Raw genomic sequence first — 25879 nt, 5'->3', positions numbered from 1 at the left:
TTGATTCATTTCGGCCAGCCAATTTCAAAGCAGAATTGTGAAGCCACGAACAGGACAATTGGTTACAAAGGGCTCTGTCACCGCGGCTGCTCAGCGTATAGCATACTGACAGTGACATTGCGTCAACAGTATTGGACCACGACGAACTAACTTCAGCTTCCACTACTAATGACGGTTATTGGGTATAAGTATTGGACGACTGCGAATCAAACTTGACATCATTCGGAAGAAACATGAGTATTTCAGTATATCGTGTTCATCATGGTTGATTATCATGACGCTCTAACTTCAGATCATTGTTTCCATCGACGTTGACCCGGAAACGCTTCCGTTTTACAGGGAGCACTGCTCGGCTGTCTTCGGGTTGTCGACAGAGCCGCTGATGTATTGCTGGACAGGGGAAGATGAAAGAAGGAAGAGGGAAAGAAAGACTCCTGAACTCTACCATCGAATTTGATTCATTCGTCCAGCATTAGCAAATTCGATTTGCTGACTCAGAAATGCATTTGTCTTTATAAAGTTCTATAATTACAATGACGTGATCACTCTTGGCGTATTATACACAATACGTACTTATCATCAATCATAATACTGGTATATTATACAAACACTGATCAGTAAGCTATGTGGGGGATTGGCGTGCTAAGTTGAACATTACTATACAAAAGCAAAAGTATAAATACACAACATTTACAGAACACAGCAAAACTTTTGGTACTCTGTCTATATCTCCCTCTTCACTTCGCTTTTTGTGTAAAGATACAGTACTAATAAGAATAAATTCATCTTCTGAAAAGATGCAGCAGAAAAACAAGTTGGACAGCACAGTTCGTAAATCGCCCAGGTTAGTAGTAATTCACTGAAAACTGCTAAAAAAACATTTCGAGAGCATGCCTATTGTAAATTAACAGTGATACATGAATCCAATGTCATCTTGGCATTCCGGTGTCATTACTTTACCACCAACAAGGGAGGATAAACCACTACAAAACTTACGTAATGCTCATGGTCATCAAGAATGTAGTACAGGGAGTTCCCTGGACAGGTAGTGGACACTGCTTGGCGATGACCAAATAGTGTATAGCCTGGAGCCAGCATCTCCCTGTTAACAAACACAGACAACGAATTTCTGTGAACACACTATAGAGAGACTCAATTGCAAAAATTTAATATCCACCTTCTATTCTTGCACATCATCTGCCACACTATTATTCAGTCTGAGAAGTCGTATTACAGTTATGTGGGCCTCTTTTGAACAAAGGGCGCAATGATTATAGGGGAATTTATTCTTTTGTATTAATACTGAACTTGTTATCAATATTGCAATTATTGTCAATGGTGTTATTACCGATGTTACCGTATCATTTTAGGACACATTAAGCATTATATCATATAGCATACGCCATTGTTTAAAACAAAAGTCCTTTTAATGATAAAGTAATGATAATAATGGCTACTTGTATAGCGCACAGGTCCACCTTTCAGTGCTCATGGCGCTTCAAAAATGAAAAGATAGAAATATTGTACACTCATTACTGAATCATGAAAATTGTCCATGTTCAAACATGAAAACAAAGAAGAAAATGGCAAACAACAAACAAACATATACCAAATAAAGAATACAACATTATACAAAATAACTTTTAAATTTCATTATTTTGATACGAGAATGCTAGTTTTATCCTCATTTCAATTTCAGTTTTAATGTCAAGAGTTTATTTATTTCCATTAAAAACGTACATGATACAAAGCGGCACATGTGTCAATTTGACTTTCATCCAGTTGGACAGGACACTTTACTAAACACAGTATACAATATATGCACGAATTGTATTATATAACAATATCATAACATTCATTTCATTCCATTAGTATTTGATATTTACATAGAATTTCTATACGACAGATCTTGTTTGAATATTATATACATATATTATAACTATATGCAATAAAATGCCTTCACACACTTATAGTCATATGCTATACATAATAGGAAATAAAAATATACATAGATATCCGCATATATCATAATGTGCAAAAATGCGCAAACAGCAACAACAGCAACAGAAGTCCTTACTTGCTCACTGCACAGTCCAGGAACTGGTAAAGAGTGTTCATCATTAAGCTGCTGGGGGCGGTACCATCGAAATCACCAATCATGGATATACCTATAGAAGAACGCACAGAATTTGATTCGGTAGAAAAGGAATGGGGTTACATGTTAGAGAAGTGGTAGCTATGACAATTCAGTGGAATAGATTTACAACAAGAGATGCCACCGAAATGAGATGCCGAAAAAGGTACATTGCTCTATATCTTGAGATGATAAAACTGCAAAATCACTCAAAATCCGTTTGTCTAAAACATCTTTATCTTTCATGCTCTGCTCAGATTCGCTCACATCTTTTGCCATATCCAATTCATCATCTATCCGAACGTCGCATCACTTTTCTTTTTTAAATCTTGTCGTTCAAGCTTTAGAACTTGTAAGTTTTGCGAGGCTTTCTAGAAATGTTTCTGCTTGTCGACTATTTCTTGTCGACTATTTTATTAAACCTCCATCTCTCACCTTCTATCGACGTATCTTCAAATAACTTTACTGCAGACGTAACGAGTATTAACATTAATGTTTGCGAGGGCGATGATAAACCCGTTTAAGTCCATTGGAAGGGATTGTTTTGTGTCTGATATGTTTTTTCCTATTTCAAAAAGAAATAGAAATGTCGCTATGGCGACTATGCGCTATGCCTCAGTTTTTGTTTTCGTTTTTTGTTCCCCCTCTAGGTCTATAGTATATCTTGACAATGTGAGACGACAGTTTTTTTGGCAAAAAGAAGAAGAAGAAGAAGAAGAAGAAGAAAATGAAATTACATGTTTGAAAGTTTGATGGCGTAACCCCTAAAAGTGAAATTTAGTATTTTCACTTGACCTTTGATCCCATGGTCCAAAACTTTCCCTAGTGAATCTTTATCTGGTACTAGTAATTTGACCTTGAGCACGTGCACCCAAAATTTAATAGGCACAGCTTCGTCCACTCATACATACATTTTCATTCTTGATACCTCAAACGGTTCTTAAGTTGTGCTGTTCACAAAATCGATTATGGACAGACGGACAGACAACCAGAACAAACAAAGCTGAGAGAGAGGAGCATGCAGATGCCAGGTCACCAACTCTTACCCAGGGCGTATCCGTTATAGGAAGAGGCGTGCGACCCTTTGTAGTACCAGCCACGTCCCTCGTAGACGTTCCCGTCTCCACCAATAAGGAAGTTATATCCGATGTCCCACCAGCCATTGCTGTCCATATGATAGTTCTATAAATATGTTGTTCACGACAAATTCGAGTTGATTAGCTAGACATTGTATAATCGTTAATAAATGAGGATACAACATGTCCACGATCGCAAGGACTGCGGCACGCTAGTGCGTGTATACGTGTGTACAAAACAATGTGCGACAAACGAAGAGATATTTCAAACATAATACGCCAACATGATTTTAGAAGAACTACAGATTATTGACGTATGGTTTTATGTGTCCTTTCGAGCAATCGATTATCAAACGTAAAAAAAGATAGATAAAGCCAAGGGATAAAGACTTTAAACTGAGACTTTAAAGCTAGATTTGTTTTCCAAAAACCGCAACAACAACAACAACAACAACAAGATAACAACAGTGGGTTCTCTAAGACTAAAACTTGAAAAAAGACACTTGTATTGGTATAAAATAATGAGCAGAGTATGCAGTATTGGCTCATTTTTTGTTCAATCAGAAAGACTTGTTATCGTTTCATAGGCCCATATGATGCTTACAGGGAGGCGTGCATTATTGAAACAAACAAAAATAAAGACAATACTGAATTCAAAGAGTTTTATTGCGGGTTACCTCACAGTGGACAGAATCACAGTTTTAGGATTAATCAATTAAGAATTAGAGCTCGTCAGAACACATAAAGGGAAAAGCAGCTTACAAATTACCAAAGTCAATGCAATGCTGTATTGTACTGAGTAATCCCCCATTGCAGCTCGGTAATTTGATTAATTCCAAGTAAAATTGTCTTGTCCGATATAGGCATTGGGCAGACTTTGAACTCGGGAAATATGGCCTGAATATTGAGGTTATACAGTTTGTTATTCCAATGGTTCATTGATTCGAAAATGAAAAAAAAAAAAGTTTTGTTATCGCAAGGGTTCGTTAATCCGCAAATGGAATAAGGTTCATAATTCCGACGATTCATTAACTGTTACGAATATTCTTTTCGGTTAAACGAACCTCTGTAATCAAAGGAAGAAGGAATTTCTATGTTCCGGAAAAACTAACCTTCGTGATAGCAAAAGGCTTATTTCAGATATCGACTAACATTTGAAGAAACAAACATCATCGAATGTTACAAAACTTATGCACAATGCCATCCTAAAAACCACAGATCTCCCACACATTTTAGAAATGGGGAATTTCTGTTTACGAAGTCCAGAATCTCATTTACCATGAATCTAAGACATACTCCCACAGAAGCATAAAAGACATGACACGGAATCGCCAAAGACATACATAACACATAGTATCGTACCTGGATGCCTTTAACCTGACTCTTGCAGGCACTCTCAGTGTAACAGGAAGCCCCATCGGTGTGGTGGACGATGGCGTACGGGGTGGGCAGGCTGAGCCAAGTGTAGGAGGTGGGTGAACGTGCCCCCCATTCGGAGCGGGTAACGATCCGCGGACACGAGACACCTGTTCAGTGCAATAGGGTAGTAGTAATGTATCCCAATCTTTAGATAACTTGACCCTGAGGATGAAACATGCCTTTAGCTCGTTGTTTATGAGGCATTACTATACAGGATAAGCATTGTTTCCATGACGAGAGGTTAAGATAGCACACTTAGCTTATTCTACTAAGCTCATTTCAGTGATAGACAATTCCGCTTGTATGAAGCTTTACTCTGACCTTTGTATGGACTTGCTTTGTCAGGAAGCCGTATATTTGACTTCTAATTTACGCCCGCAATGAGAGAAGTTGCCAATTCTCATGTTTTCTCGGATTTTACGGCTATATACTATATATATGTATATATATATAAATGTTGTTTGTGTGGGTGCTTGTCCTTGCTATTGATTATTTCTTAACAATTTCCGTGAAAACGCTATGAGAAAAAATGTAACAATGAGACTACATACAAACTGACCACTCACGTCGTGGATAATTAGTTATAAAACAAAGTTATCTTATTTTAAAATGTGTAACTTCATCAGGTCTACTAATTATAAGATATTTTATAGAATTGGAGGAAAACTGTCTTTACATCTTGACACAGGAGAGAGAATGGAAGGATTAAAAATGTAGGAGACTTAGGAAAAACTCGAGTTGGAAATCTTCTATCTATTAAACATGATCTAATTCTTGATCTGAATATAGTTCGCTTCAACCGCAAATTGCTCATATGGAAGGTACCCACTCTACGATAAAATGTCGTATTCGTTATGCAATATCAACAAAACTCCATAGTATTTCAACTCTGGTCAATATGTCAAAATGACTTCAATTCAAAGCCAATCATTTATAATCGAAGTATTTGATAAAACACTTATGATAGAACCTGTCATTATAATCATTTAATTCATTGCTGAAATAATCTGATCATAGCTGTTGCAAAGGTAATGATGATAAAGACAACATTAGCTATCCTTAAATCAAGAAGGCAGGCAAATACTATACTTGTTGACAGTATGTAACTGTATAAGTTTTCTTGAAGTGGATGACTTACTGCCAATTTCTTGGAAGGCGGGATCTACATCTGCTGCTCGTACATCCTGTCAAAACAAGAATTAGGGTTTAAAAAGGAAATTTGAGAAAGTAGAACACGGGGGTATACTTTTTAGATTTTCTTTTTAAATTCCTTTTCATGTACATCTTTGTCAAAGAATCGTTGCCAAGAAAAAAGAAGCAAACACAATTTTTTACAATGGTTATAGCGCTTTACAAAATAGTGAACAGCGATCATTACTTTTCGTGGTCATCTTAAAAAAGCCAGCAGTTATGACAAATGATATCATCTCCACGGATACAGAACCATCTAGCAGTGTTTATACATGCATGTACAAAGTTTATCAATTTCAATGAAAATAAAACCCCGTACACATGTCAACTGAGTGAATGCAGCAGCATTAGTAGAACACATCAGCAAAGTTTGAAAGAAAATTGAACGATCGGTTAAAAATGATCAATGTTAAATTTTGTCGCATCCATCCCTGGATGAGAAGACCACTGTACAGTTCATATGACATTACATAATATCATGTACAACGGTATAAAGGAAGTGGAAAGAATTCCGTAAATTCTCACATTCCTAATGAAAAGTTCACACTCCCTCAATTTGTCACTGATTGATATCTTATGGGTGATGTTACTCGTTAGAAAAGTTCAAGTACATCGTTTCTCATTATACGTGATGTTAAAAATGTTGTCGTATTCTCATCCAGCGATTATGGCTGCACTAAACCTTTAAGACTTGAAAACTTTTGAATGATTGTTCTATTTCCCTTAAAATTTGCTGATGTGTCTCACTAATAATGGTGCATTCCCTCAATTTACAAAATATTTGGATATCCTTCTGCTTGAAATTACTGTTATATATTAATATAACAAATCTTGGAATAAATCTGGAGAAATGAAGGTCGTGGAAAAACAATCAAACTTTGACTATTTATGTCTTATCAACTGGTTGCTTTCAGATGATTTTAAGAATTAATGATAATCATCACGAGCTAAGCACGATTGAATCTGAATCACGCGATTTTATTATTTCAAAATACAGGTACAGAGATTCGAAGAAGAATACAGAAAATGGCGTACTTAATGTCATGCAACAACATTTGACCTAAATTGATCGAATTTGCGCAACTATAATCAGATTTTGAGACTAACCTGTTGTGAAATATTGTTTCCATGGCAACCCTGGACAGAGAGGATCAAGAGGCCCAAACTCAAACGCCAAAGCAGGGACATTTTCAAAGCGTTTTCTTTAGTAGAATGAAATCTCCAAGACATATAATTCTACTCACGTATTTAGACTTCAGACCGATTAAAATTGCGGCACTGTTAACACTTGCTAATCTGACTCCAAGTTTCATAACCTTGACGCGTGCTGCGAACTCTTCCACCTGGTTACATAGATTATTAACACGTATCTGAATAATCATAACTATATTTGCACAACAGCAGTTGCACGTTGCAAACCTGAAAGTTGACCAAAGAGATTGATACTAATAGAGTACGCGCGCGCATATAAAAGCGGGACCAACTGAACGACTCGCCGTCATTAGCAAAGAGGTTCAAAACAAAGCCTCTCTACAACGCAACGTATCGTAGTGCTACAAAATCACTCTATCACAATGTATATGCTGTACAATGTTCATTTGTTCGTTAAATTCTACTTTTTCATCACACAGTGAAAGTGTAATTTTTGTGCCAAGTATTTTCATGGAGCCTTGTTATCTCCATACTTGTTTGTTTGCTTGGTTTTGTTTGTCTTTAAACTGAATTTAAAGAAGAACAAAAAGTGGCACATACAGCCATGCGCATACGACAGTGAGAGAAATTGAATTTTTCTCCAGTGGGCTTGCATTCCTTTATCAGCTGTACTTTAGCTTGTTTAAGTACTATTTAGTCTACGTGAAATTAGTTGTTTTGCAAATTCAAACATAGTTCCGTTATCATGTAATTCTTTCAACCATCCTCTGTCTAAAGTTTCTTTCCTGCATATGCAAACACAGCCAGCAGCGCAACATTATAACATACAGTAACTGATGGCTGACAGTGTAATAGGCTACAATACATACGAATGCAGTCAAACGCATGCGATAAATTAAACGACGCCTCTTATACGCCTCGATAGTGTATATCTTATGTTTTTCCTCCACAGACCTACCTCCTGCGATGAGTGCCTTGAGGTAATGTCTGGACTCTATGTGCGCTTGTATGTTTATGTTTATGTGATGCATTTGTGTGCACTGTTTATAATTATGTGACCTGTATAAATGCACGCTGGTCAATATAGCCGTGGTAATTTCTGCACTTTTTTAAATAATCAAAATCCTACTTTATAAAGTTTATATATCAATTTGATACATGGCGGATGATCGATGCAACATTAATCACATTGATGTTGACATCTGTTGATTTAATAAAATCCTTCTTCACGAAAAATAGGAGTAAATTACTTTTTATTGAAATTTTATTATCATTTGAAAAATGCATTACAGACAAGAACAAACATGCATGCCGAAAAGTATGTTTTATATGCATGTGAAATCATTATGTGAAGATGAAACAGTGTACATTGATTTTAGAACCTTTTTTTTTTTTTAGGGCGAGAACAAGAAACTTTAACAAAAGGAAAATTTGACGATTGAAAAATGTATGTTCTTCCTATATGTATAGGCCTATACTCTTTGGTGTAGAGACCTGCAGAATAAAAAAGTATGAAAGTATTGATCGATGATGGTTTCACGTTAATGCTTATTATCTACACATTAGAGCAAGCCCCCTTTTTATCAAAACAAAATTTGTCAGGAATATATATCTCTATAGTAAAACATCGCCGCATATAACCAAAACTAAATTTTCCTTTGAATAAGAATGATTTTAAAAGCTGGTCCCAGCTACGAAGATGTGAGTCACGAATATCACTATCAGCGCTATTTCGGGGTATGCAGTTTCATGAAAGTTGTTAGTCTCTGAGAATTTCACTAAAATCCTTGGTTTTTGATTGGCTAAGAAGTTCTGGTCACTGACTTTTATATTTATGGTAATTGTCAGAGACAGACAATTTGTCAGGGCTGACATTTTTTTTTTTTGAATGTGTGAGTTGACCTCTTTCAGGGGTGCGCGGCAATGTTCAAATCTCCCTGATTTTATATTTGTATGAGCCGAATGGTGAGTGCGTACTCTAGTATTATACAATCTCTTTGAAGTTGTTCCTAATCATCTTTCGTAAAAAGGAGCGACAAGGTGAAGCTGTTTACCAATCTCTCACTAACTAAACATCGATGAAACAAGCTTGATAGTGACAATAACCATATCTACCATAAACAGTGATAATGAAAAGTAATTTCTTCTGCTCATCCAGGTAATGATGGCGATGAGAATTATGTTAACATATCGTTATACTCTGTAGATGATTGCCCTATAGACATGTGCGGGTATCTTGTGATCGAATCGCAAACTTGGTAACTGGAAAGCTAGGAAGGTTCTCATGGCGAAACAAATTAATGAATACACAGGTGAATGACTTGATAGATTCAGTTGAAATAGATCATCAGAGGAAAATTTGATGTGACTGATGAAAACTATTATACATGTTATGTCAAAACATCAAAAAATTAGTTACACACTCTACTTAGGTGCTGGTGGACTACTACTATCATCGTTTCCAAGTTGAACTACATGTGACACTTTGACACTATCATTGCTTCCTTTTATGTCTGATTTTCATAAAACATTATAGGCCTCAAACCTGGTATATATCGTTCTGTTCATCTAATTCAACTGTGTATTATGATGTTTATGATGCTGTAGGGATGATGTATTGTATCATATTTGAACATAGTGTGAAACTGAACTTCAAATGTGTATTGTTGTGATGGAAAATGACCTCAATTTCACTACATAATGGAAAGAGCTTGCAACTTAACTACACCATTCGCCTCCCTTGGCGTAAACAAAGTTACTCAATCTTGAGTGATACACGTTATTAAAACCAAAACAACAACAACAACAACAACAACAACAACAACAACAACAATGATAATAATAATAATAATAATAATAATAATAATAATAATAATAATAATAATAATAATAATAACAATAATAATAATAATAACAACAACAACACCACCACCAACAACAACAACTTAAAACCCAATTCGTTGCCCCCAGCCCGGATGCCAAGCGAATGATCATTCACTTGATTCTTTCAATTCTTCTTGCATACCAAGCTTTTGTGTGGCATATTCAGTTCTTGTTCAGTTCTTGTCGCTAAGTCGGGCAAGCCTCAATGAACTTCAAGTATTTTTTGTTGTCATGGGTACCAAATCAGGTATGCAAAGATCTGACTACGGTATCTAGCCGGTTTATATCCACTCTCTTCTCGCAGCTTGGAGTGGCCGTACCGACGACCAAGGGCAGCATCAAAGGTTAGATATTATAGGATGGAAAAATATTCTTATCGCAAGGTCCTTGGAGCAGGCAACTACGGTAAGGCCTGGCTAGTGAGATCGAGAGAGAGTAACAGGCCCTATGTCGTCAAGGAGATCAACGTGTCGTGTATGGGTGAGAAAGACCGCGAACAGGCCGTGAATGAGGTCGCCATCTTGGGGCGGCTGAAGCACGTGAACATCATACGGTATCGCGAGGCGTTCGTGGCCGGCGCTGGAGGCGTGCTTGGTATAGTCATGGAGTACGCTGATGGTGGTAAGTATAGCCTTCATGTCGGATTTAAGTGAAGTGTTCAGTAGGTTAAGATGACTTTCAAGGGGGAATAAAAGGAAAGCTGCTTTCCTTTTCCCCGAAAATTGTTTGTATGTCGTTTGGTGCACAGATAAAGGGGAGAGGTGTGACCTAATTTGCATGTGATTTAAATTATATACCTACAGGTATTCGATGAAAAAAAAAAAAGACTTTCCGAATGCCCCTCCTCCACCCACCCCCATTTTGCCATACCACTCTACACGGGTGATCGATATGATAATATTCGTCTTTCCGTTCATTATTCCGAAAATGAAATAAGGTTCGTTTTTTCCCCAAGGAACATTATTCCGAAACACAGATTCTCTATAGACATCTATACCTAGAGGTTTGTTAATCCGAATATTTGTTGTATTATTCCGAAGGTCAACTCGGTAATTCGAAAATGAAAATCATGTCGACTTAAGCCCGCGGCACACTATAGGACTCACGACCTTACGACTGACAGACTGTGGATCTGAAATAAACACGCCTATTTATTCTGAGGCTATTGTGATTTATTTCGGATCCAAAGTCTGTCAGTCGTAAGGTCGTGAATCGTTTAGTGTGCGGCGGGCTTTACTCGTCAGTCGACCAAAATAATTTTGAGGTTTACTATATTGTGATTACGTGTTTGTGAGTGTACGTTATAATCTATATCTAATGCTTGCGTGATAAATCTCACAAAACTGACAATTTCAAATTGGTTACATAAATTCATTTATACGCAGACAGTGACAAATTTTTGACAGATTTTATTTTTTTGGTATAATGATATCAAATGACATCATTTATTTCTTAAAACCTGAAGCAATTCTTAAATTTCAAATAGAAGATATTTTTCAGGCACACAGCCCGAAGCCAAAAACTGCCTCTGTTATTAGCATGTTCATGATGTCATCGACGAGACAACATTTGTCACTGTTGCTTGCTTCGATTCCCTCGACATTGGCGGCAGTTTCGTCTTCCGAAGGAGAAAGGTCTGAAGTGACATCATCGTCGGATTCAAGAAAGAAATCTGTCAAATCTGACACTATTGTGAACGTTTTGTCATCGCCGTCGAAGTCCTCGTCATCTGATGACGTGCGTAAAAGTTCTGAAAGTTCACTGGGACTTACGGACGACACGTCATCTTCTCCCTCGCCATTGTTCTTGTTATTGCCCTTATCATCCTGAGCTTCCCTTTCAAACTTTTCTTCGTCAAAAAGTGATAAATAGGATATTGCACTGTAGCTCATACTATCGAGGCTCATCTCGTCTACTGTACGGAAAACGTCGACAGTCCAAACGTCCTCGATAGAACTCCAACGTGACGTTACGCAGCTTACGTCATCTTGACAGGAAGCACGATGGTACTGAGGAATGTTAAACAAATAGATAATGCAAATAGATGTCAAGTTAGCTTTAGCTCACTGCAAAAGTCTTGGTAAATCTTACATCTCATGTTGAGAACTATAAAAAAAAAGAATCTTCAACGAAAACTACAAAATAAATAGACATCTGACGCGTCAAAATCATAGTTCCAAATAAATATAACACTTACGCCATTTTATTGTACCTATAGAGCGGACCAGCTTTATCACTCCCGCTGAAATTACATCAGGGAGATACAGATTTTCGACGCGGACGTTAAGACGACGATTGCGTTGGCCGTTCTCCTGTCTCCCTGCGTCATGTTGCAAAGTAGCTTTATTTTCAAGATTTTGCAAAGACGTAACCTATACAAAGCAAAATGGCGCCCCCATGATCATTGCATCTAGCAGGTCTGCGTTCTGAATTTGAGCGGACGTTTAAAAATGGCCAACAACTCGACGTAAATACTCAGACGACGCGAGATCGAATTTGATAACCGATTTTGCCCATGCACAGAACGGGTATTTTTCATCCAAACGCCCGCGTAGCGAAAATCTAAAACTTTCTAATGAATCGGAAGCAACTAATTTGTTATTACGAACACCGTTGATGATAAAACTGATTTTTTTTTTCAGCCGTCCATTTACAGTTTCAGAGCAAATGAATACTGTTAAGTTCCAGTATTTCTAGAAGACGGTAAATTGAGAAAATGAGACTGTGAACGGCTGTTAGGCAGACAAGGGGGGGGGTGGGAATGTGAGGAACCGTTTAAAATTCACTGAAAAAAATGAGTATCAAAGCCTGTTCTATACTCACCATTTTGATATCTTTGAGACCAGTGGCGTAACTACGGGGGGGGGGGGGGGGGGGCATAGGGGGGGGGGGACGTGCCCCCCCCCCCCCCCCAATCCGCTGTTAAACAAAACAGGGGGAAAAAAAGAAAAAAAAACTACCAAAATGGTAATTCAAGGGTTAGTAAACTGATTTTGAAATCGACATGAAAGGATGATCAAGAAAAAAAGATATTTTTCTAAGATTTCTTTTAACCATATAACTAAAGAGGTATTACAGTGAAACATTGTTCAAAAAGCCCGGAGACAACAAAAGATTGTGATTCAGCGTGATTCCTGGTTGGCATTTTGAATATAAGCAGGATGTGCGCAATGTACTCAGAACATCGGAATGGCAAAAAGAGTCGCTGCAATGTTACGCAATGTGATGTTTGATAGGTTGTGCGCATTTGCTATCAAAGCTTGATCATTAATTTTGCAGTGTTGCTTTACATACTAGTCTATATTAAAATGCCTTGCATTGCCAATAATAAGACTTGACCTTGGCTATTTCCTAACTTTTCCATCTATATGAAACACACACACTCACAAACGCAAACAAATTAGGGGATGCTCTATATAAAGTGCAGATTTTGGGCATCCTTCTCCCGCTTGGTCACTTCGACGCCCCCTCGCTGGTCATACTCCCCCAATCATGAACATAAACCAACACCCTTGATTACCAGTGGCGGATCCAGGGGGCGCACCGGGCGTCCCCTCCCTCCAAAGCGAAAAAAAAAATACATGTAGCTACAAACGACAGTTTTTGGACTGTAAAATGTCAACATTTTCAAGCTCGCTCGCTTCGCTCGCTCGCATTTAACCGTTATATGCCATTCTCCTAATGTTACTGCCAATAATTGCCAGCAGTTGCGCCCGGTGCGCCCCCCCCCCCGCCCCCTCCTGAGTTTCCAAAGCGAAAAATATAATTACAAACGACAGTTTTGGGACTGTAAAATGTCAAAATTTTCAAGTTCGCTCGCTTCGCTCGTTCGCATTTAATCGTTATGCGATTCTCTTGATGTTGCTGTCAGTAATTGCCAGCAGTTGCGCCCGGTGCACCCCCTCCCCTTAATTTCCAAAGCAAAAAAATATAGCTACAAACGGCATTTTGGGGACTGTAAAATGTCAAAAATTTCAAGCTCGCTCGCTTCGCTCGCTCGCATTCCACCGTTATATGCCATTCTCCTGATGTTACTGCCAGTAATTGCCAGCAGTTGCGCCCGGTGCGCCCCCCCCCCCCCCCCGAATTTCCAAAGCGAAAAAATATAGATACAAACGGCAGTTTTGGGACTGTAGCGTAAAATGTCAAAATTTTCAAGCTCGCTCGCTTCGCTCGCTCGCATTAATCGTTATGCAATTCTCCTGATGTTACTGTCAGTAATTGCCAGCAGTTGCGCCCGGTGCGTCCCCTCCCCATAATTTCCAAAGCAAAAATATATAGCTACAAACGGCAGTTTGGGGATTGTAAAATGTCAAAATTTTCAAGCTCGCTCGCTTCGCTCGCTCGCATTTAATCGTTATGCAATGCTCCTGATCCCCTGTCAGTACTAGCATGGACTTACTAGTAATTGCCAGCAGTTGCGCCCGGTGCGCCCCCTCCCAATAATTTCCAAAGCGAAAATATATAGCTACAAACGGCAGTTTTGGGACTATAAAATGACAAAATTTTCAAGCTCGCTCGCTTCGCTCGCTCGCATTTAATCGTTATGCCATTCATGTTCCTGCCAGCAACTGCCAGCAGTTGCGCCCGGTGCAACGCCCTTAATTTCAAAAGCAAATATATTATTATATATAGCTACAAACGGCAGTTTGGGGACTGTAGAATGTCAAAATTTTCAAGCTCGCTCGCTCCGCTCGCTCGCATTTATTTATACCGTTATGCAATTCTGATGTTGCTGCCATGAGGTGCCCCCCCCCATGTCTTGACCCACGGTACGCCTTTGAGACTCAACGCAGCTTCTTGCTTTTCATTCGTTTTGCCATCGGAACCTTTGAAGAACAGGAGATCAGGAAATAAATCACGATGTGGTTCCTCAAATATAAAGAGAACGTACATGGCATTCATGTATTTCTTTACATTTTGAATGTTGAATAGTCTAGTGGCTTTCCGCCACGTCCATGTCCAGTCTAATGACTTCTGTATAGAAGGTCTCGTACGAATTAAAGTAGTAATGGATGATCATGCATTTGCACTGATCAAATATTTATGTCACAATGTACGACAACTTATACTTGAGAAATTCCAGGAAATCTAGACTCAATTGAATCAACAATGGATGATTAGCCTAAGTATTGGCATGATGCCTTTCTCTCGAAATTAATCTTTATATCAACCTAGCAATCCCTTGGGGATTACAAGACGTGTATTGTAAAGGAGTTATTGACTGTTCACTTCAAAAGAAAGAAAGAAAGAAGAACAAGGTACGCACGCACACACCCACACACACACCAAATGAAAGTAAAGAGAAATATAACACATTTTATGACTGGCTGTACGAGCTTGATGAAATGATTCAAAACAAAAACAAAGAAACCAAATATCTCACCTGTGGCAACACAACACAGTTTTCGTAACGACTTTGCCAGACTCTTACGGAGTCAGGCACAAAATCGCCGACCACGAGATAACTTGCTAAATCTAGGCATTTTGATCGGAAGCAAAGAGCACACCATCAAATGCGTATGACCAGCAAGGAGGAATTCACTAGGAATAAACCACTGGAAAGAATATTGTAATTACGTAAACAAAATGCTGTGAAGTTTCATTATTACGTCAGAGATCTTGAAAGGGCTGTAGTTATGTGAACAAAAATGTTGTAAAGTTTCATTATTACGTCAGAGATCTTGAAAGGGCTGCACGCGCAGCGCGTTGATGATGAGGACAAACGCAACGCGCACATTGTTACGTCACGTAATTATACTAGTAGGGCAGAAACAAAATTGGCCGAGATGCTCACATCCGGCGTAAAGTATGAAATTTTGCAAATAGGGGTATTTTGGGGAGCTGATTTCAAATATTGCCGGATCCAAGAGATCTGACCACGAGGTCGGCCGCCATTTTGAATTCCAATATGGCCTGCCATCACAAAACAAATCTAAAGATCCCTATCTTCAGTTCTGAATGACCTGTGGCACCAAAATTTGGTACACATGAGCGTTTTGACATATTGAATTTGATGACAGATTGATTTCAAGTGTCTGACAAACATCGAATGGCCGCCATTTTGAATTCCAATATGGCCGCCTCGACGAAATTTCAAAATCCCTATCTCGATTTCTAAGTGGTAAGTGAGGCTGAAATTAGGTGTAAACAAGTATTTTAACATACTGAGTTAAAATATTACCTAATGTGATGTGTCTGACAAACGCAATGCGCAGAGACTGCAACCCCAAGCACCTTCTGATCTGGAGATTCTCCCGCCCGAAACACCTAGCAAACGGGAGACTCCAAGTTGATGTGTGCGAAGCACGAAGTTCCTAGGATTCTAGATGTTCTCTGGTGCTATCTAAGGCTTATTTTTCAACATACGATAGAAATAAGTAAGAAATCCTTTCCACTGGGAGACAAAGAGCCAGGGCGGGAGAAATCAAATCTCAACCAGGAGAACGGGAGATTGTGCAAAAATTGGCTTTCGGCGGGAGATCTCCCGTCGAAAACGGGAGAGTTGGAGTCTCTGAATGCCTGCTATTTTGAATTCCAATGTGGCTACGAAGACAAAGACCACGTTTACAGTGTGGGGCCGGGCTAATTGCGCGGCCGAGCCTCGCAATTTTGTCCGTTTACACTGCTGGGCTCGGCCGCGCTTTTAATTCAAACCTTTCAATATTTTGTCGTAGTGGCGCTCTGCTTGTAAACAAACGCAATTTGGTATAGCCTGGTTTTCAGACCCTTTGCCAACTGGATTCCGTGGCGACGAAGTCGCCGTTCGGGCAAAGGCCTTTGCCGAAGGAAAAATCCTTTGCAGGACAAAACCACCTTAAACTATACTAGATTTCCACGTTGAGGGGGTTAATATCGTGAATAGCGAAATAGTACGGGCAGAGGGTCTGGAAGCCAGACTAAAATTGGCCGCGCATTTGGCCCAGTTTGCGTTTACACCAAGACCCCGTTTACAGTGCGGGGCCGGGCTCGGTCGCGGCTCGGCCGCGGCCGATCCCGGCCTCAATTGCTCGGCCGAGCCTCGCAATTTTGTCCGTTTACACTGCTGGGCTCGGCCGCGCTTTTAATTCAAACCTTTCAATATTTTGTCGTAGTGGCGCTCTGCTTGTAAACAAACACAATTTGGTATAGTCTGGTTTTCAGACCCTTTGCCAACTGGATTCCGTTGCGACGAAGTCGCCGTTCGGGCAAAGGCCTTTGCCGAAGGAAAAATCCTTTGCAGGACAAAACCACCTTAAACTATACTAGTTGTCGACGTTGAGGGGGTTAATATCGTGAATAGCAAAATAGTACGGGCAGAGGGTCTGGAAGGCAGACTAAAATTGGCCGCGCATTTGGCCCAGTTTGCGTTTACACCAAGAAGAGGCCGAGACCACCTCCAGAGCGAGGCCAAATGCGAGGCCAATTTTGGCCTCACATTTGGCCTTTCGCGCGTTTACACTGAAGCGGGGGCTGGGCTCGGCCGCGGCTCGGCCGCGGCCGAGCCTCGCACTGTAAACGGGGTCTAAGAAGAGGCCGAGACCACCTCCAGAGCGAGGCCAAATGCGAGGCCAATTTTGGCCTCGCATTTGGTCTTTTGCGCGTTTACACTGAAGCGGGGCTGGCTCGGCTGCGGCTCGTAAACGGGGTCCTCCACCACGACTAACATTCCGACGGGCATGTCAAAAAGTGCAGCAAAAAGGAAGCATAATGCACCTTTCACTAACGTCACAATGTAAACACAGCAGCGCGCACTCAATCAGTTACAAACGCGCGCTCAATCAGGTACTAGAAAGTAGCCTAATTTACAAACCCGAGATAGAGATTTTCAACACTCCAACATGACAACTTTGTATAAAAATTCAAATTGGTTGCCGTGCAGCTTGTCAGACATATAAAATAAGTCTGTTATTGAAGTCATCATATCACCATGCTTTTATTTATCAAATTCCAATGGCCTATGCCATTCAGAACTGAAGATAGGGATCATTGACGGAGGCCATATTGGAATTCAAAATGGCGGCCGACCCCGTGGCCAGATCTCTTGGATCCGGCAATTTTTGAAATCAGCGCCCCAAAATACCCCTATATGCAAAATTTCATACTTTCAGCCGGATGTGAGCATCTTTTTTCACATATCTGCCCCACTATACTCTTTACGTTTTCTGTCACTGCATGGTCGCTAAAGAGCTTGAACTTTTAGAATGTCCCACGTTTTACCTCTCTTTATGTACTTTGAAAGATCCTTATGCCATATTGCTTTGCGCGCATATATCCTTGATTAGCTTCCTTTAATTCTTTCATCCATTGAGGAGATAGCTAGAAAGCAAAACGCACATATGATAGCACTTTGCGCCCTCCACAACAACAATAACAACAACAACAAAAATTTCCGTTAACAACAAGCATACAATACAAAACAGTTAAGTCGCAGAAAAAGACAATACTAAAAGTAATGCATTCACAGAGATGCGGCTAATAGGACCCTACCACCAAATTAATGTTTGCTTCATAACACAGTTAATGATCAGCCATTACACACGGCGTTTTTGTGATCATCCTGCCTGTTGTATTAAAAACCCAATAATACAGGCATTCATATTTGCGTCTTTTTCAAATCTGTCTTGTCTGATATTCGATGTTTTTCGTAGTAAATTCTGACATTCTCAATGAGATCATTTGCTATATCTGACGGGTATATTATGGTTGCATGCAATTTTCATTCTAGTTTTGAAATGTCTATGGCTCCTTTATAACGCGTTTGGTTCCCACAGGTGATCTTGCGGAAAAGATAGAGGCGGTGAAATCGTCCGGTGGAAAATTTGTCCCGTCTCAGATCATCAACTGGTTCGTGCAACTCTGCCTAGCGCTACATTACATGCACTCGGAAAAGATACTTCACAGGGGTAAAGATTGTTATACAATGTATAGAGTAAAGACTTTTCTGTCACTTTCTCGTTCTCTTAAATATTTGTTATAATTCAACCTGACGTGTACATCACATGGAAGTTTCGCTACTTAGAATAAGACGTATATAGCAAAGTAGGCCTATTTTTTTTTTTTTATACATTCATCTATAATGTTTACATTATTTTAGTCCACTTAACGCGCAGAGTGTGATTCACTAGTTTAAATGAAAACTATAGATGCGATCATTCTCTGTGTAGGAACGAGCTTTATTTTGGTGTCATAAGTTGAGTATGTGACCGTGCATCACAAAACGAACAAAAAGTCGCAGCCCTTGCATTTACGTGAGGGCTCAAAAAAGGTGAAATGGGTCAACCGAGTCAATGTTGAGTTTTTGAAAGAGCTTACCTTCTTCTACATTATTCTTTAGTTTGGGATCATACCAGCAATGGTAAAGTGTGTTTTCAGCAGTTTTTCTACAACCCTTTTTTGGGGGAGAGTAGAATGATCAGGAGACTTCAGCAGATTGTCCATGATAGTCTATGTAATATTGTGTGAAACAGTTCTGTGATTTCGTCAAGTTCAGTGGTAATTAACAAAGTTCGAAAAAACATTCTGAATGGAAGGCGGTTTCAAAAGATATAATGTGACAAGAATGAAATCGGTCGAGAAGGCTTACAACATGTGCATTTATCAAAACGCTTGCCAACATTTTAGTTATTGCCTGTCAATTCACATGCCGTTTATCTGTATAGTGCAAATCTCTCTCTGAATATCTTGCCTTCGCTTTATTTGGGATGATCACTACTCTTCTTCATCATTCTTGTCCTGAAACAGATCTCAAGCCATCAAACCTCTTCCTGACGACGAAGGGCCTAGTGAAAGTCGGAGATTTCGGCATCGCCAAGGTGTTACTCCACACCCTTGACCACGCCCTGACCTCTATCGGCACACCTTACTACCTCTCCCCAGAGATTTGTCAAAGGCAACCGTATCCTTCGTGACATCTTTTAAAAAAATCATCTGAACAATGCCTCTTGTCTGTAATTATGGAAACGGTATTTTATTTTTTGAATGATTTGAAATTACAGTAATGACTCTACTATAAGTCTTAACATGAACAAACGATTATCATCGCGCCGTGGCAAAAGTGCCTTTCAAGATCCATGAATCTAATAACATATTCTTGTTACCTTGTTACCGTCAACAGGGGTCAGAGTGTCATGGTTACGGTGTCTTCATAGCAGGCTATGCATGATAATGATTACAGTGCTTTTAGTTCAATGATCTATTACACGCCTCCCCCTTTCTTTAGGTGTAATTGTAACCAAGAATTCGTCATTCGTTCATTATTTCAAATCCTCATACGCCTACAACAAGCAGATTTCTATGAGCTTCCAATATCGTGTAGTTGTATGTGCATCCATAAGACAGCTTTGTGTTCCATATTTCATATAACTGTACCTCGAGGTACAACAAAAAGTAGTTAATTACTTCTGAATCCCTACTCTAAATTACAAGCGTATGAGACATTTGCTCCATATCTCCAGGCCGCATATGCTACAGGTACGTCCAAAAGTTGACTGTTCGCTCCGTGACTGTCGGTTGTGATTAGGTACTACCAGAAGATACATTTTAGCTTTTTAAATCTTAGCTTAAGTGCAACGATTGTGTTCATGTTTCTTTCTATAGCTGCATGCTATTCTTATAACCAGATAATAGTTATACTCCATACATTTTCCATTCTGTGCATGGGTATAACCAGAAGACACAATAGCGATGCATTACATATTTCCTACAGCTTTATGTAGGTGAAACCAAAGGATCTTTGTGGCTCCTTGACTCGAAACTTCAGGTACAACCAGAAGAGCGACATGTGGGCAGCTGGGTGTATTCTGTATGAGCTGACTACGTTACGTCATCCATTCGATGGACCAGACTTCTCTACACTCGTTCTCCGCATTCTCCGCGCTTCCTACACACCTATTCCCATGTGAGTGTTTCTGTAACCTCTTAATCTTCTCAAAGCAAGTGATTATTATACTTTTTTTTTATCCACAAGACAATATGAATTTCCACTAATTTAACAAAATACGTCGGTTAAAAAAAAAATCGTTATTGTACTATAGCATAGGTATGAAGAGTAATTCAGGTTAGATTGTATTTGCATTGAGTCAGAGATCACTGAATTACGATACAATAATACGTACGAGTGCCACATTCAATTTCAGATTGAATGTGATTTGGTTAGAAACTGGCCTTGCGCATGGAAGTTTTGAAAACATCCCCAACATTTAGGGATCGAGTTTTCATGACACAAAAGCCGTACATATAGCTTTGCAATAGTGCAGAGGGTCGTAATCTAATTTCTGTTAACATCATATTCCGGCGTAGACTCGACGACAACAACGCATGCGTCCTCCGTATCTTCACTCTTTTTTGTCCGTCTTACTTTCGACTTTTAGAGTCTACGGGAGCTTGCTGCACGAGCTGATAGCCGTCCTTCTTTCGGTGAACCCCAGCGAGAGACCTTCAGCTCAGGACGTGCTGACTGCATCCAGTATGAGACCTTACGTAAAAGCGTACACGGACCGACGGCTTGTCGTAGACCACTCTCCTTCCCCCAGAACGAACGCTGCCAGACCCGCCGTCCGTCCAAAGTCGCCAGTAAGACATAAGAAAAGAATTCCACAGATCACCCGAGTGATAGGTTAAATGTACGACCTATTAAATATTCCCAGGCAACAGGCTATCCTGTTGAAAGCCCTAACTTCCTGTGAATGAGGCTCACATTTTTTATAGACTGATGTTGAATTGCTATTCGTAGCGCGTCAGTAAGTGAGGGTATTATTCCTGGCTTGCATTCATTCCAACAGTTTCCATGTCTCATGATGATAATTCTTGTCAATAAAGTCACCATTCTCCTTGTGTGTGTGGGGGGGGGGGGGGAACTAACGGCAAGTCGCTTTATGTCATCACTCTGCAGATGTTTTGGTAAATAGCTAGATATGTTGGACACCCACTAAATTAAAGTAGATCATTTCGGATTAACTTACAGATCATACTCTCTTTCCCACGCACAGATGTACAGGAAGATGGATGTAAGGATGTCATCGATACACACCAAGTCACCACTTCCAACACGCAACAGACACTCTGCTGTTAGCGCGGGTAAAACTAAATCATCCAAGCTTTTTAGCGATCCCTCTCCGTGTCCATCGACGAACAAGATACAAACATCTACTGCCACATCAGCAGGAATGTCTCGTCGACGCACACCACGTCAGTGCAAAGCGGACAGTTCATCGAGGCGGCGCATCGTACACGGACATTCAGCCAGCGATCCCGTGAAGAACTTTGAGCGTTGCTATCGCTCCACAAAGCATCACAACACTCCTCCACCAAAGATAACCACATTGCAGCGTCTACCGCAAAACGGATCAGCAGGATCCTCAAAGGTGCCTCAGCAATCTCAGAGCTCCGAAGTGGCTGCTGTCAATCAAGCTCCATCCCACGGAAAATCGTTGTCATCACTGTCATGTAAAAATGACCAACGCATACATCGAAGGTATGATTCCGAGCGCGAGTCAAGATCTTCAAGGACGACCACGAAGAGACGCTCCTGCACACCTGTCTTCAACGAGCCCAAGTCCGATGTGCTTTCCAGCATTCAGCAATCGACAGATAGTGCTGTACCTGATAAGAAAAGAAGACGATCCTTACCGGAACGCGTCAGGGATTCAAGGTTTCTGACGCGGCTGGTGTCAAGTGAAAGGAAATCTTATCGAGTAAGTAAGCGAAAGTCATTCTCCAAGCCGGAAACCACAACAAAGACCAGTGGACTCTACTCTGCTAGGAAATCCCCTGAATCTGTACCAAGCAGTGTAGTCCAGACGAGAGCGTCAGTAGCCAATAGTGCGCCCTCCGCGACAACGCGTGGTGGTGGAAAGATGCTGTCGTCAAGACCAAGATCGCAGTCAGAGGTGAGGACTTTCTTTGTTATGTCATGTGGGGCTTATGATTTTTTAGATTAGTCGACATTGTATTCAAAATGAGAATCCATATCAATGATCAAGTGCTTATTAAAAGTCCCTTGTCAGTACTAATACGACTTCCTATCATTGCGCGATTTCCTGGATGACCGGAACGAAAGATATAGGAGGGTCATGAATTATTATTGTGAAAGAAATTTACAATCCGCATGTCAAATAATGGTAGCTTGCTACCAGTTGGAAATGTGACATGCTATCTTCCTATCTAGTCATCAAATGTTGAAGAAATAATCTTCTGAGTGTCGATTGTCTCTCCCTAGATAGCACTTGCTCTGTCAAAAGTGCTCGGCGACCTCCTTCAGAGAAGCCTGCATCATAGGCCCTACTTTGAATTTCCTTCATCCGTTTGAAGCTATCCTACGCAGACTGATGGCACTTTCAAACTTTCTGATTTTGATTGGCGGTTAACGGTGCATGAGGCTATATAGTTTTATCAACTGTCGTTCACAGAATCCCGTTGCTTCATGACGGGTGTCTGCCCCCCCCCCCAAAAAAAAAAAAAAAATTAAATAAAAAAAGCCATATATATATATATATATATATATATATAATCATGTGTGTGTGTTTCTTTTGGTTTCTTGTCAAAAGGCTGGAATGAGTGTTTTCTATGCAAGTTGAATTCTTCTCGTTTAAGCACCAATCTACACTAATGTTGTCATTAATCTCTAGCACCGTTTTGTCCTTCAAAGACTCGAATGCGGAGCAGGAATGATGGGAAGCCGAGAGGAGCACCTAGAGCGCCAATCACCTGTCTGTTTCCCGCCACACCCAAGACGTCTTCCAAACCAAGATCACTAGTGAAACACGGGACCTACACCCTACAGCTTCCCGAAGTGTTTACGAATCCTGCCGATGCGTCGACCAGGTGCGGACGGTGCGGATGTCAGCAGGGGAAAGTCTCCAACACGAAGCTCCTTGCCGTCTCTCCCCACAAACGTACGCAGTCAGATTCGTACAAGTCCAAGGAGTCAGACAGAAGACCGGCAAGTGACGTCTCCAAACCTTCAGAAGTTCCTGACTGGCGCCAAAGCAAAGAGCAGCCTCAACGCGGAATCTTCTCAAGGAGAAATGCCATTCGGAGACCCAGCCGGGATTACGTTCAGAAAACAAAGCTGCAGAGAAGGCGGAGTCAAGGCGTAGCATTCGAAAATCCCCAAACCGGTCCGATACCAGACATTATTCCTTCTGTTGGGGGTGACTCTCCCTTCTCGGACGCAATGATATCGACTTCAAGATCACGAGACAACTTCCTAAAATGCGAAGGCGCCAACGGAGACGAGCGTGACATTGAGGTGGCGGAGTTCTTGCACGCCGGTATGGTGATGGAGGGGGAACTGACGACAGACTTGCGCGCAAAGCTGGAACTTCTGAAGATGTACCTTGAAAGACGCCTGGGAGCGGATCGGACGGTCGTAGCATATGACATCATGACGAAAGCTAGGGAGGAGCGTTCGGCAGCAGAAACGGAGGCGAAATGGAGACCAGGCTCTCCCGGTAGTTCGGAGGACGTCGTCAAACTCGTAGCCGAAGTACTCGGCCCCGGAAAGATGAAATACTTTCCTATTCTCCTGCAGGCCTTTGACCTTAGCAACCGATGCAATTGAGGTGACGTCTGTTGGACAAGAAGAATGTAGTGTCATTCGTGATCACCTGCAAATATAAATATTAGGAGTGAACTCAATCCGTTCTCGTGGAAGTCATTCCCAGAAACGTATTTTTTTTAAACACATTAAGGAAATGATTTTACGTAGTACATTGTATTTAACTTGTCTTGGTCACACATTTTAGATGTGTCGTGAGGGGGTATTGTGTGTGTGTGTGTGTGTGTGTGTGTGTGTGTGTGTGCTTATAGGTGTATATCATCCATATTACGTCACAAGCAGGACGTGACGTCATGAACTGTTTCAGATTATCAAAATAAAGAACGAAGGCAGTTGTGACAGCTAATCGAATGAGATTTCAGTGATGGGGTACATTACTCTAGAACATGTGATCCATCATGCGCAGGTTATTCCCCTGTAGACTAAAGAAGGAGCAAGGATCTTTTGTTGCTGTTGTTTGTTTTTAATCATTCTTCATTGTGTGATGGTTGTGCTGTGTTACCTCTGTGTACAGCCGTCTCCTAATCACAGACTCTGCGTACTAACATCCCTTTGATGTGGACAGGTATCTGTGTAGTGTCAATGAGAATGTGCCATTAATTATCTATAGTATGTGCAATATTTCTTGAGACAGATTGACTTGGATATTAAGCTACAGACGGCTACAAGCACTATGGAATTATGTCTCAACAATGAAGTACATGTATTTATATGTCTGTATAAGTTTCTGTTTCATTCTATTCCAAGGATTTCAGTTTCAAAGTTCATCCCTTGCATCTTGACCAATAGCAATGCTCCGTGACATTTTGTAAATCGATGTTTTTGTTATACCCATTTTACTGAAACAAAAATATATTTTAGCAAAGACACTTTAGATTTTAAAACATGTTATGTGTATCGAACTTTGTCAATCACGTCAATAAACACCCATGGGGTACATCTTCATTTGTGAATGGTTCTTATTTTAGTTCTTAGAACTGTAAAAAAAAATGGGGGGGGGGGGTAATCAGCAGAGATGCCGAGGATGAAATTGAAAGTGCACTACAATAAGTACCTGTCGCAGCTGTGTTGGTATAGTAAGTACATGTAATAACAAAAAAAAAGATGACTCAATCTCGGTGCATTGCCATAGCAGTGTATAAATCAACAACTGTTAGACATGCTCGAAATCCCCAGTTATGACTAAGTATAGACTTAACATAAAAACGAAAAAATATCCAAATAAAAAAGATCTAGGGTGTACAATGTTTACATGCATTCCTGCACACCAGCACAAATGCAATTCTAGAGCATGTTCGTGCCACAATGTTTTTTTTCCCCCCCTCCTCATGTAAGTTGTTACAATTTATGTTTGGCTAAAGGCACACTTATCTTTTATAAATTAGGACTGTGATTTGGGCTTGTTTTGAAAGCTATCGCAAAACATTCTAACATGCTTGCTGAAGTCTGCACACATACACATACACATACACACACACACACACA

General features: G+C 40.3%; 2 protein-coding genes across 2 annotated transcripts; one reads left to right on the top strand and one right to left on the bottom strand.

Moving 5' to 3' along the window:
* Nucleotides 1–18: 18 nt before the first annotated feature.
* LOC140245156 (peptidoglycan-recognition protein SC2-like) lies at nucleotides 19–7008 on the bottom strand. The gene is made up of 7 exons (XM_072324755.1): nucleotides 6928–7008; nucleotides 5768–5813; nucleotides 4573–4736; nucleotides 3181–3316; nucleotides 2078–2168; nucleotides 997–1102; nucleotides 19–390 (listed from the first exon to the last, which is right to left on the bottom strand). Exons 1-7 carry the CDS (start codon nucleotides 7006–7008, stop codon nucleotides 334–336), a joined length of 681 nt encoding a protein of 226 aa, XP_072180856.1. The 3' UTR covers nucleotides 19–333.
* Nucleotides 7009–10194: 3186 nt separating this feature from the next.
* Nucleotides 10195–24510, top strand: LOC140245309 (uncharacterized). The gene is made up of 7 exons (XM_072324893.1): nucleotides 10195–10476; nucleotides 18609–18740; nucleotides 19579–19732; nucleotides 20597–20734; nucleotides 21207–21408; nucleotides 21825–22724; nucleotides 23483–24510. Exons 1-7 carry the CDS (start codon nucleotides 10215–10217, stop codon nucleotides 24395–24397), a joined length of 2703 nt encoding a protein of 900 aa, XP_072180994.1. The 5' UTR covers nucleotides 10195–10214; the 3' UTR covers nucleotides 24398–24510.
* Nucleotides 24511–25879: the final 1369 nt, after the last annotated feature.

Source organism: Diadema setosum, chromosome 22 (assembly GCF_964275005.1).
Source record: "Diadema setosum chromosome 22, eeDiaSeto1, whole genome shotgun sequence".
Classification (NCBI taxonomy): Eukaryota; Metazoa; Echinodermata; class Echinoidea; order Diadematoida; family Diadematidae; genus Diadema; species Diadema setosum.
The sequence above is the reverse complement of the archived record's forward strand: the minus strand, read 5'-3'. Positions and strand labels throughout refer to the sequence as shown.

Coding starts and splice junctions, on each gene's coding strand:
- LOC140245156 (XM_072324755.1), bottom strand. CDS start 7,008: ATGTCCCTGCTTTGGCGTTTGAGTTTGGGCCTCTTGATCCTCTCTGTC. Junction 4,737..5,767: donor CGCCTTCCAAGAAATTGGCA/GTAAGTCATCCA, acceptor TGCACTGAACAG/GTGTCTCGTGTCCGCGGATC. Junction 1,103..2,077: donor CTGGACTGTGCAGTGAGCAA/GTAAGGACTTCT, acceptor GTTTGTTAACAG/GGAGATGCTGGCTCCAGGCT.
- LOC140245309 (XM_072324893.1), top strand. CDS start 10,215: ATGGAAAAATATTCTTATCGCAAGGTCCTTGGAGCAGGCAACTACGGT. Junction 20,735..21,206: donor TCCTACACACCTATTCCCAT/GTGAGTGTTTCT, acceptor TTCGACTTTTAG/AGTCTACGGGAGCTTGCTGC. Junction 22,725..23,482: donor GACCAAGATCGCAGTCAGAG/GTGAGGACTTTC, acceptor TGTCCTTCAAAG/ACTCGAATGCGGAGCAGGAA.